This window comes from Phasianus colchicus, chromosome 11, assembly GCF_987193195.1.
Source record: "Phasianus colchicus chromosome 11, bPhaCol1.hap1.1, whole genome shotgun sequence".
Classification (NCBI taxonomy): Eukaryota; Metazoa; Chordata; class Aves; order Galliformes; family Phasianidae; genus Phasianus; species Phasianus colchicus.
In genome coordinates, this window is record NC_143446.1 from 15,659,748 (window position 1) to 15,673,442 (window position 13,695).

At 38.9% G+C, this 13,695-nt stretch overlaps 1 protein-coding gene across 1 annotated transcript in view; it reads right to left on the minus strand.

The window, feature by feature from the left end:
* Nucleotides 1–1,186: 1,186 nt before the first annotated feature.
* Nucleotides 1,187–13,695, minus strand: part of SUCLG2 (succinate-CoA ligase GDP-forming subunit beta) — a 101,443-nt gene continuing 88,934 nt past the window's right edge. The window contains exons 10-11 of the mRNA XM_031606058.2: nucleotides 8,153–8,273; nucleotides 1,187–3,097 (exon numbers count right to left, since the gene is read on the minus strand). Of these exons, the coding sequence (XP_031461918.1) occupies nucleotides 2,982–3,097; nucleotides 8,153–8,273 (237 nt within the window). The 3' untranslated portion in view covers nucleotides 1,187–2,981. The remainder of the gene's footprint in view (nucleotides 3,098–8,152; nucleotides 8,274–13,695) is intronic.

Sequence of the window (13,695 nt, forward strand, 5' to 3'; positions counted from 1 at the left end):
CTTCGGTCCACCCTCAGTGCACTCACCAAGCACCGTGTGCCATCCAGCACAATGGCACCATCCAGACCAAGCTGCCACAGCAACCAGAGCCTTGAGAATGCCAGAATTCCCAGGCAGGGCAAACAGCACAGCTGTGCTCCCTATGGGGCAACAGGTTGTGCTGTGGAGAAAGGATGCTGCTGACAGATCTACACCGACGTGCCGTTCCCATCACAGCAATTCTGGTGATGCCAGCTGCTTTTCCAGACACAGGGAAGGAAAGCCCTGACAAACAAGTTAGCAAATGAATGTTAAGGACATAACTCCAGAACTCCCAGCTGTTACATGCTGTTCACTGTGAGAATTTCAGGGTATCCAGTTAAAGACAACACAATATCAGCATTAACAGCTTCCTCTTGCTTTTCCATCTACATGCCCAATCCTACAGAGCTTCACTAACACAGGCTGAAATCTGAAGATTCAAAGGCAACTAAATCCCACTTAAACTCTCACAAAGGGGATTAAGTGGAACTTACTGCTGCTTCCACCGCTGCTGGTCTCCACAGGAGGGGCGATGCTCCTGTGTGCGGTGCCCTTCAGCTTTCAGTGCTAACTGCAGGACACTGGGCTGGGGACAGCAAACCTCACTTGTGCCAGGCTGCAACTCTGCGTGCAAAGAGAAGAGTATCCCTTCCAGGTATTGCATTACTTGCGATTTAGAACAGCTAAAACCACAGGAAGTGTAACTAAAAGCAAGGGAGACCAGAACCAACTACTCACATTTCCATGCACAGAGAAAGAACCCATCCAAGTGATAGCAAACCAGTTCACAGCATTGCACACAGCAAGCTGTGCATACAAAGCATGCCTCTGGTTACAGAAAGCCAGCGGTGCCATGGCACAAGCACAGCATGCTGATTTGGAAACACACGCCCAGAGCTAAGAAAACTTTCAATGTAACAGCTGAAAAGTAAAAATGATACTGTTCTATTCTGCATATGGCTTAACAGGAATGAAATTTACATGTACTGTCACTAGATTATGTATAAGAGATGGGAGAAAGATTATTTTTTATGGTATAAGGGTTCACATTAGTGAATACAAATTCCTATGTGTTTAACTTCATTAATCTCTAACAAAATGCTGAATGGAAGAACGCAAAATACAACAAACAAATTAAATGTATTTTCTAGAGAGAACAAAGTCATTAAATGGGCTCATTTTTACATTTATTTGACCAAACAATTGGCGTAGATAATGTTAATCTTTGCAGAATAATCATATACACACACAACAGTGGTTTTGGGACCCAAAGTAGATAGGCAGTGTATGACAACATTGCATAAACAGCTCTCCCACAGAATGCCTCTAGTTGCAGTATTGAAACAAAGAAAAGAGTGGCTTTTGTATTTATCCCGGTGAGGTAAACATTTCTTCCTTCAAAGCTGTGCACATCCATGCACCTTCACAAGAACTGCTAACGACACCCTTCAGTGCCATTCAGTCACTAAGTGCATACCCAGTGGCATATTTATTGCTGTCCTAATGGCTGTAAGTTTTTGCCTTGAGCAATAGGGAGAGAGAGGAATGGAGAAGAAAAATCTACAGAAACTGATGACAGCAGCCTATCTCCACTATTTGTGTGAAGGGGCAGAGATTAGTGCATGTAATTTATGTCGAAGGTGATCGTTTTAATGGAAATGTCAAGAAAAAAATATTCACATTTTTCTAAGCAGAAGGTGATATTGATCAGAGCTGCTCAAAAATAATAATTAAGAATTTAATAGACAAATTTTAGCCTCTCTGCCCATTTACAAAATCTTCAAGACCCCATCACAATACTCACTCATATTTGTTCACTGTTCAATTTATTGATGACTCCACGCAGTCCCTGTGCTGAGTGAGATCTGTACTGATTTCTGTAGTTACACAAGCCATTGGTATTGTCTTCTATTCCCTGAGTGAATGATTCATGTAACTAACAGCTTGAATTTGGACTGTTACAGAAGCATATAGAAGCTAAATAAATTTCAGTCCATATCTGGGTACTGAAACTCATTTCTAATATAGATTTTTGCTCATATCATAGAAATGAAATACTTTAGGAATTGAAAAGTTCATCTGTGTTTTATTCTTGATAAATCAGAAATGTTTTTTGGGAGGTGAAGATATTTCAATTTAAGAATATTCCATGATTCTAATAGAAAACTGCTTCAGGATCTTACCTTACCCTAAAACCTCACAGCAGTCGTTACTTAGGAAAGTGGTTATTCTGAAAAGTGAGCAGCCATTTTCTGCCTGACACACACATTCTCCTCACATACCCTCTAACGTGACATGGTCACACCTAGAAACACTGCACCTCATTTCCAAAACCTAGAAAATAAATCACATTGCACCTATTTACAGGTACAGTATAAGAAAGGAAAGTCCTTCCACTACCAACTACTCAGTCTCTTCTAATATGAGGCATACTTGTGAATCTATAAAAGAAAGTTATCTTAAGGCAAAACGTGCACTTTCTAAAAAAAAAAAAAAAAAAGAGAGAGAAAAGAAAATAAACTTTCATTTGAATAAAAATAGATATTGTGAGCACAATTTTTTTTTACATTCTTGTAAAAATCCATAAAAATATAAACCCATTATCAGTTTGCTGACTCTACAATATAAAAAGATGATCGGTAGTATTGTGAAATAGTTTTCTCAGTGTTTATCAGTGGCAATTCTGGAAGAAAAGGAGAAAAGAAGATTTATGAAATTAAGTATTAATAAATCTCTTAATACCAAAATTATCAAATCTAGGTGAAGATATACTTTTCAAGAAAGTAACTGCAAAAATTTGTGAGGCTCAATTTGCAAGTCTATCATTTGCCATGTGTCACAAAGAAAGTCCCCCGTACACTGATGACAGCCTATGAAAATTCCACCAATCCTCTCTGAAGGGACAACAGGAATGATGTCATGTAAAACATGCACACTTCCCAGCAGAAATCTTCAAGGAATTATTTTTTGGCCACACTCGCCACTGCTTTCTTCGCTGCATCTTCAAGGTCACTTGCAGAGGTAATAGGAAGTCCACTTTCATTCAAGATGCGCTGGGCTTCATGAACATTTGTTCCTAATAAAGAACATTGGCTATAATTAGTAATTAATATTAACGAATAAATGAGCCTCTTCTACTAAATCTCTATTAGAAATGCTGATGCTTCAAAATACACAATATCCCATTTAACGCCAGATTCAATGATTGATTTAGACTGAGCTGAGAGGAAGAAACTCAACTTCAGTGACGATTTTGAAAGGCAGCTCAATATGACAGCAGTCCTCCCTGCAAGAGGGACTTTGTAAAGATTAGAGTGCCAGTCCAACACCCAGCAGAAGGGGTAGAAAGATCCCACAGGCAAGAGCAGTACATAACGGATCGTGTCCAAGGCCTTTACGATGCTTAGAAATTCACAATCCACTCTTATCCCTGAAGTATAAAGGACTATGTACTGATGAAAATCTTAATTCTCTGGAGCTTTCCCCAGCAAAGACACTTTTGATCACTGATGTTTTGAACTTCAAGTCAGGTACTGCACTGAACAAGTGGAATCCACCCTTCTGGATTACATCAGCAGTCACACACACAACACCCCAACTCGATGCTTTTTAGGATCATTTCTACCCCCTCCTATACATAAAGTTTCTTGTTCATTTGCCACATCAAAACGTTCAATTACTTTGTAATTCCTAGATCTATCAAAATGAATTTTAATTATACTTGGAACTACACACTAACTGAACCCTTAATAATTAACCAAGTAAGATGCATTCTCCGTACTGTACAACTTCTAGAATGCTGATTTTAAAGGGTGTTATTTATTTATTTATTTGCCAGACGTTATACAGTGTCTGAATTTACACAGCATAAGTAGAGAAATTTCAGAGTCTATCTAAGCAGCGTGCCCAAGTCATGACTCCCACTCCTGGACTGGAAGACCAAAGACATCCCCACAGCACAGCCCCAGCACTTTATGATGGGCACAGGAGGTGGTGGGAAGAGGAACGCAGGCCCCATCTGCCCACTGTTGGATGGTGCAGGCCACAGAGGTCACTGACTTGCAGAGGACACAAACTGTGGGACAGGGGCAACTTGGGGAGGAAGGTCAAAGACATCTGCAATTTCGAACAGAAGGGAGATGTGGTTGCATAGTAACATCCAGAATGGCTCAGAACTGTTCCTACAGAAGAGCATAATATTTCAAACAAGATCATACTGTTTGAGGTTTTTCAATCATCCGATACATTGTAATGTGGAAGTCGCTAATTGCCAGCAAAGAACTGTATAGGAAAGTCAGAAGATCCTACATAGGTCCTCTTCTCCATTAAGTTCCTTACATTCACACAGCAATTCCCATAAAGTCTCAAAGGTTTTATCTACTTTAGTGTGATAAACACTAAACACCCGAGATTATACCAGCCTCTCAAATAGGATTCTACAAGTGTTATCAGGAGAACAAATGGAGACAGGGAGAAATTTTTACTGGAAATTTTTCCCACACAGAAAAAAACACTTTGTGATAACTACATATTTAACGTTTGCTGGTCACCAAATGGCAAATATTCATTTATCAGCAGGTGTGAATCTAACAATACCTTGGTTCTACTCTGCACTGCACTGACTGCTCTGCACACTGCTTGTCTAACATGCATTACAAAACAGGGTGAAGGGAGGGAGGATTTTATGCAGATGAATGAAAATCTGAAAGCTTAAAAAAATCTCTCTGCTGTCGGAACACTCAGGTCACACACACTATTTATTAAATACTGCTTTATAGGCAGGCCATACAACCAAACATTTTTCAAGTATTTCATTTGCAGAATTTTTTTAAATGAAAGCTTTTTATCTCATCATGATGAGTGTTTTAGACACAGATAGCATGCAAACTGTAATGATGTCCTGTCGAAAGCAGAGTTTTAAAATTAAATGTTCAGGAAACAGTGGAAACATCTAAGAATGTACATAAGACATCATCTTATTAAAGTAGATGTTAAAATAAACAAATAAATAGTGCCACTGTTCTGACATTAACCTCCTGCCACTGGATGGTGGCAGAGAACTGTACACAGAACCTTTATGCAGACTGTTGGAAGTAACCTGCTCTTTACCTGCACCATCACTGAGAAAGTGAAAATGCACAGCACTGAAGACTGTTGTTTTTTCCCCTCTTGCTGTCATTTGTTTTTTGCTTCTGTCTTTGTTCTGCTTTTTAAACTTGATTGCTATAAGGAGGATGCCTCTCTGATGAGAAAAAAAAAAATGTTTTTTCCTTCTGACACGTGTTACTACCAATGACTCCAAAGAAAATTACTCCAAAGAAAAACAAGAAAGCTCTAATTTTATCAGCATATACTTTCAAGACTTTATATTCTATTGGAAACCTGAACTTTGAAACAACCTCAATATTTGTGTACATGTAATCTGTCACATTTACATTTCTATCACCTTGAAATCTCTGCTCTCCCTAGCAAAGTGAATCTATTCAACTCATTGCTCCTTGTAATAAATATTCTATCTGGGCATGATTCCACGAATTGTAGGATTATACCTGCACACACTGTTAGGAACGAGACTGCACAGGTTGAATGAAAACAAAAAATAAAACACCCAATCATACTGCAACAGGATTTTAAAGCCAGGGTGCTGGAAGAGATGGATATAAAATAAGTTCTAAACGTGACCTTGAAATGCCCCATTCTTTACTATTGGTAGGTAATGTGGCATACTAAAATCACAGGTAATAGATATTAGACCACATTTGTGCTGACAAGTCATTGGGAGTGAGACAGACAAACTAGAGCAAAATTCTACTTGTAAAAGATTTCTGAATAGGAAAATAAAGACAGAAGAATCATCAGATGCTGAAAAATACAGATCACGAATCATATGGCTAAATATAAGAAGTCAGGGATTTAGGCATTTGAATAGAAGCCAGTTTGATTCTGTGTTTCCACATTTAAGTAGTTCTAATTCCTCCCAATTCTTCTCATCCTAGGATGAGAAAAACACAATTCATTCTTTGAGAGAGAGAATGGAAAATTTCCAACACAGGAAGAAGATATTTAATTCACAATTCTTTTTCTATTCTTTGCTATTTTCATCAAAGACTGAGCTACATAAGTGAGAAACAATTTTTGGCTTCTGTACAGCACTACTGGTTTGCTCTCACAAAACTTAATTGAAATATATTACATTTTAAAGGGAAAAAAAAGCCTTGCATTAAAACAGCAGAAGTGAGTTTTCGACATCTGTAAAAGATAAAATTCAGAATGTACAGTTTCTCCGTTTGCCTGTGAGCCTTTCAAACAACAATAATCCCATGTCTCAGCTGGTGAGTTCTTTACTGATAAGGCAAGTAAATACATGTAATTATAAAGTTACCATTTTCAAAGAGAAGAGTAATCCTTTCTTTATCCACTGGTAAAACAGCTTGTAATTATAATTCAACTGAGAACAAAGATTTGTCCACAGAATCCTGCTAAATCAAGGCAGATTTGACTGATTAAAACTCTAGTCATCACGACATTTGTAATACAGTGCATGTGGGCAAAGTCCTTAAAGTGCAGGTCACAAATCTGTTAGATTTACGGAAATAACCATGAACCTTCTATCGGAAAAGTGGAAATCCAAAAAAAGTGCTTGTCCCTTTTTCACCTTTTGAAGTGTAAAGCGTTATCAGAGATGTTTTAAAAAGTCTTGGGTAGTCTTACTACCTCTGTAGTACTCATTGTTAATTCAAAGTCATTATATATTTGGATAACCCAGTACGAGTTCAAAGAAGAACGAGGAGGATGATTAAGGATGTAGAGGGATTGATTTCTGAGGAAAGATTAAAAGAATCAAATACGTGTACAGTTGGGTTGGGTGATTAAGGAGCAGAGAAAGCTGGAGTTACGTGCTAACCGCTCCTAGGTGTGACTTCTGAAGGCTGTAAACATCAGAGGTCAGCATCTAGAACGAATTCACAGAGAACACCAGGAATAACAGAAAAAAATGAAGATGCTTTTGAGGTAAATATTATGCAAAAGTGAGAGCTGAATGTACTATAATGGGACACAATTTCCTAAGAAAACATGGTAACATTATCCACTGAATGATCAAGAAGCCTAAGAAAAATACCATCAAACCTAGCAATGAACGTGCAATCATGGGAAGATGGCCGATGCAAGATATTTGCATTGAATGATGTGCTGGACTTGCTAAAGATTGAGCTTTACCTCTGTGCATAAGCAGCACGTGGCTCTGCTATAGGCCATGGGCCCCAAGGCAGAAGCTCCCCTGATTCTCCCTACTTCCAGGCAAACCCCACTGAGCAGCACTTTTCACATACACCCCAACATGAATATTTAAAGAGACCATAAAAACACTATTTTTCCAGGTCTACTTAAGTAAAAAAGAAGTTTTAAGCATATCAGTACTGTGATGATTTCAGCCAGTGCACTTTTTCTATTTTGTGGCAGAAATCTCTCTTCTTCCTTCTGGATATTTCTCAGAAATCATAAACAGAATTTCATACCCACTGCCTTTAAAGCAAAGGAAAGAAGAGGAGCCAGTAACCACCAAGGAATGTTCTTCCTCACCTCTTCATTATTTCTTTACTGGATTTCCTCTAAAAATTACTCTCTACCTTTAGCAAATTCATTTTTTTAATGGATGTCAGCTGGGCACTTCAATACTTGGCTGAAGAACACACTACAGTAAGCTCTCTGAGAAATACTACTTCTAACCTCTTTGTTTTAATTATATTGGAGAAAAATTAAGAAAACTATTTTGCTACGGGTTTAGAAATAATAGAAATGCATTCAGCAAAAAGACACATGAAAAGGCAATACCTTCCAGTGAATAGCAACTTGCATCAAAATCATTTCTATTTGCATTGCAAATGTTACAAGCAAAACCATAATGCTTTCATTGCAAAATTTCATCTCTTTGCATACCACCTAGTACACCAGGGATATAGAAATACACAAGGAAAGAGAAATAGAGAGTTTATTGGCTTTAGGTCATGCCATAGATAAAGAATTAAACGCAGTGTGCTGGACTTGCTTGTTTAGAGCTTAGAAACCAACAAAGCTGAAATAGTATACTGTGAGCGTGAGGGAAGATTTTGTCTGGGACGTCAGCACTCACCTTCCAGCCTGACCACCAGAGGCACTTTCAGCTCAAGCTCTCGGCAGGCTTTGGTGATACCATTGGCTATAATGGCACAGTTCACGATACCGCCGAAAATGTTTACAAGTATTGCTTCAACCTGTGGGAAAGAAGAGTGGGAAACAGTTATTTTTAATAAACATGAGTAACAGATCCAAAGCAGGGTAAAAACTTCCCTCTGTTAGACAGAGTTTCATTTACAGAAGGCTGGATGCTTCATGGCTGTAGCTAGAAGAAGTTGATTTTGAGTGTATTGTTTCTGTAGTGTGTTACAATGATTAAATGCCTTGTTCTAAAGTGGCATTGCAATTTACGTCATAAAAGACACTGTTAAGCAGAAAAGGAGAATTTCTACTCAAATTGAAATAAAAACACATAATGTACATTTTGGATTTGGAAGAATCTTCAGAGTTTGGGGCTCAAGACAGACTGGATATTTGTTTATGCACACTTCACAGAATAATACAGATGTACACTTTATTATAAGGAGTACAGAGGACATGGTAACACACTTGCCCTGACTTGATAAAGATGAGTAAAAATCCCTTCTAATTAATAAGGAGAGGCATGTAATGAAGAGTTTTCACTGCTACAGATTAATTGATAACAACTTCAGCTACTGTTCATCAGTTTATAGAAATTGAAATTCCTGCACCCATTTCACCACCCAGATGCTTTGGGTCCCCAGCTTGAAAGGAGCATTTGATTTTCATGAAATCAAATACAGCAATAGTAAAAACTAATAATAAGGACAGGTATCAAAAATTGACAACAAAGAGCTACCTTGATGTTTGCAATAGAAAACAGCACAGTACAATGTCTTAGAAAGATAACTGTTCTTCTACACACATGAAATTAGGTCAAGGTAGCACAACACTGAATCCAAGCTCCCATGGCAGGCTTCCCATCACAGCTCTTGGAGGGCTGAGGATGCTCCACAGTAACCTTCTCCGAGCAACACAAATAAGCTTTGCCAGAATCACGCTGACTCACAGGAAGATGAAATAAAAAGAGGGGATTAGGTCTGAAGGAATGAAACAACACTGGATCTCACTTGTGCACGATGTCAACCATAGTTATGCTAAACTCATAGCACAAGGTGAACAGATTCCCTTTGCCCTGCAGGCAGACGGCCTCATGCTGGCACTGAGAACACTCCCTGCAGTCACACATGTGTGCAGTTCTGCACCACCAGGTCCAGCCTTCCTCTGCAGATAAAACATGACAACTGGCTCTGGAGATGTGCAATCACACATCTCACCACGGCCAGAAGTACTGCCATCCACAATACAGCAAGAAAAAGGGGAAAAATCTTAACATATGCTTCACTTCCCACAAGTAATCAGCTCACCTGTATCCTTCAGTAGAAATTTAAAGTGCAAAGCCATCATTTACTGATGGCATGTGCAGTGCAATGCAGATCTCCAGTGCCAGCTCAACAACCCTAAAATGAAGGAGACAGTGGGAGCACATCGCTGACTTCTCTCAACACTTTCAGCTGCTCCCAGTTCCAAGGCTTCTCATGACACTGCCCTCGTTAAGCACAGGCCAACATCTTAATGTCACATTAAATGCATACATTCATCAGTCTAGGATTTTATGGTGATGTCATTGCAACTATTTATTTCACCTCTGTGTTCCCAGAAAGTCCCTCCCTTTGTAGAAGCTACCGATGATGAAACCTTACAGGGCTCCTTCTCTGATTTCCTCCAACTCTACCTACCTGTGCAAATATTCATGGGCTCGGGGTGTAAAAACACATCAAGGGAAAATAGAGCCCTTCAAAGTCTTATGCCATTAACTCCTAAGGTAGGGAGCTACCTATGCAAAATGCTTTGATGTTGAAACATACTGGTGATGTATTCTAGCAGGACAAGCCCCAGGCACTGCTTTGCCCTTCCTAACACATGCTCCTAAATCAGGGACATTGCATCAGGCATGTGACATATCAACTTAACCAAGGGTATTTAATTATTAGAGATAAAGAGGAGGATATTATGCTCAGTACAGATATTTTAATTCCTAATGCAGACATTCTCATTTAAGGATCTGCTTTTTAGCTTTCAAGCTGAATTCTAATCAGGTCTTCTAATCCATTGGCAGCAAAAGGAAAAAAAATGTTGAAGGAAATTAGATGCAGCTCGAATAATTGATGTTTGTATGTTTGACTTTAATAAAAATACACTGTTAAATTAAAGAGGAGTCTAAAAGGATTCAATCAATAAGAAACTGATTCAGGTGGAGAATTCAATCGTGGGTTTTATCGTAATCTTCCAAATAAGCCAACACATCATCCCCAATGATGCTGAGATTCACTTTAACTTCACTGAAACTTGTGAACACTGTTTATATATACTTACGTAGACCAACGAGATCCTGCATTTCTAGTTGAAAGAACTTTAACATTCAGACCCAGCATACAGATAGAAAGGTTTTCAGTATTTCACGTGCACAGAGAATGTGCATCTCTGCAGTACTCAAGTCTACAACAGAAAACCTCTTTTTTTTTTTTTAATTGGAATTGTTAAGTATTAGTGTGTTCAGTATCTAGTGCATATGGAATGGCAGATTAATTGCAAGATGGTAAGTTGCCCAATACAAGACTTGGTAGCATTATTAGCACATCTACCCAATAGTACCCTTTATTAAATTAGTTTGTATTTCAGTGATGTTCTCAAGGAAATTCAAGATACTAGCATATCCAAAAGTTGGGCTTTTTCCATCCACTGAAACAACTGATATGAAATCACCCTCAAGTGTACTCAGAATTAATTATGGAATCCTCTGGAGAAACAGAAGAACCCACAATAGCATTAAGAAGTCACCATCAATGGTGGTAACAACTTCCAGGCTGCCAGCTCCAAGCAGAAGGGGTGGAAACTTAAGTAAGAGCTGCATTACTGCTGTCGTCATGCCAGGCACAGCATGAGGCATTGCAAATCCTGCACTACCTATTAATTTCACAGCTCCTAAATACTGTATGTACATACATACAGACACACAGCCTTCTTTCTCTCTTTATATGAGAAATATTTATGTGTAGCTGAATCTATATAAAATCTATACTGCTTAATTACTAACAATTTTAATTTACAGCAACTTTTTGTTAAAGCAAGCCTTGACAAGGTTTGACAGAGCCTGCAGTCGTGCTCTAAACACCTGACATTGGAAAAACAAAACAAAAGCCAAGAAAAACCAACAAAGTAGATGTAACAGACCAATGGCAGATGCTTCAACTCTAACAAAATCCCAAATTTCACACAGAACAAAATCCCCACCATGACTGCTCATTAACCTGAAGTTTCACAACCACTTGAAGCAAGCACAAGTGGCCACCAGTGAGGACTGTCTTGCTTTCCTTCATCTTTTTCCCTTATATGCACACACAGATGGATGAATACTCACAATGAACTGTAAATATTATTGTATAATCTCTGACCTTGTGCAAATTGTTATTTTATTTTAAAAGTAGCCACTCAGCAACTATCAATAAAACCACACCTGCAGCAAATTAAAAGCTCTGCTAGCGAAGAACTCACTCATACTTTGCCAGAAAAAAAGAAAACATACAAAACATACCCAGCTTTACATCTCAAGCTAACTGAATTCATTCATTAACCACTCTTAGCTCTTCCATCAGCTAAAGACACACACAGACTCTCTGAAACACGCTGCATTTGTCACAAGATTTGTTACCCAGGACATCGCAGTTCGCACCCACATTGAGGACAGTCCATCCATGGGCTGCAGTTGGTGCCAACTTGTTCTTGCCTGGAGACTTCCTGTGCTTCCCAAGGTTACAACACAAATCCTATCTCCCAGTCCTGCTGGTCAGCGGGGTCTAAATTTGCGTCCTGAAAACCACATTATTTTACTGAAGTAATTCACAAATTCACCCAAAATTAAACAAGATAAAGCCAGTAGTATTCTGTCAGGCAAAACCGAGGTGAAAAAAAATACATGCATAAAATGGGACATGTAGTTCTTCGTTTTCAATTTAATAAGGCACATTTAATCCTTTCTATTTTTCCACCAGTCTTTATATTCATTTATTCACAGTTTTAAAATATTTGTTTTAAAGTGAGAAAATCAGATTGCCTGCAACTCCCAGCATCGTGCAACAAAACAAATGCCATACATTTGCATCTTTGCTCCACTTCTCTGCTCCAACTGACCCAAACATTTCTAAACGTCCCTACATTAACCTGCTTTGGTTCCAAGTTACAGTTATTTACTCTTATCCAGTACTGAAATCTTACTGTAATCTACTGGCTTCTTTAATCAGACAACATTCATGGTTCATCTGCAGTTAAAGATTAAGCCTCCCGTATCAGCAGTACGAGTCACAAACACAGAAGAAATTGCTTCAAACATCCACTAGAGGACAGTGCAACTCAACGTGGAAAGGGAATACAAAAATCCCCTTGGAGGGAAGAGTGGGGTTATTTTTCCTACTTAAAAGCTGAACTCTATTTTACTTTACGAAATGAGAGGCAAAGTGATATTTTGCATCTTTAGAGTGGAATTTTCAAAGTCTGAAGGTGATAAAATTAAGGAAGATGAATCATCCAAAAGTAAAGCAAGAACGCCTGCAGTCAAGAAATATCAATGCCATGCAATTTTGAATGTTTTTGACTGTTCTAAAATGGGTCAGGGTTTAGGATTCACTATAACACACCATTATATCACAGCATGAAAGGAATGCTGATGAATCCTCCAAAGATTCAGATTTTCTTTTGGGGCAGGAGGACTGGCTGACAAGTAAGAAAAGCACACTGAGCATTTCCCTGACGCTGTTATTTTGGCTTCTATTGAAGAGGTTCCTGAGGATTGTGTCTCACAGAGAGTGAACGTGTGGCTCTTGCTACATCCAGTTGCTGTACATCTTTTGGGAGCAGAAACATTCCCATTCTATGTACCCAATCTGCTTCAAACTCCCAAATACCACTGCAGCCACCACAGCAGCCTTTGAAATATTCACTTCAGCATTACTTTTCAGTGAGGCAAGTCACTGGAGAAGGCCTCTGAAAGGCTTCCCCATCTGTGGGTCACACACTGGGCACGCTCACCACAACGATGCCATCACCGCTGCGTGCAGCACCTGGCACACGATCACACTTCAAGTGTGTTTTGGAAGATGTAAACCTTCCCATGTTTTCTGTGCCTGTGCTACTGCCTGCCAACATATCAGTCAGTCCCGGTCCTGAAACCATGTTCTCAACTGTGTTAATATGAGCTAATTAATCCTACTTCAGAATACAGGCAGAGTGGGCAAAGGAGTGCCTGCAACCATGTAGGCATGTTTTCACTGATAGGAAGCACAGCCATGTCTCAGTATAATCTTTATTTATGGTAATAAGGGACAAGAATAAGGAAAGAGGGAAAGAAAAATCTTGAGGCCGCAGTGCTATTCTAAAATATATTTGAGAATTGAGACAACAGCTTTTAATACCATTTGGGCGGGTAAAATGCAGCTGGCAGTTGCTAAAACAATTGCATTTTCGGTGCCAGTATGAGAGGAT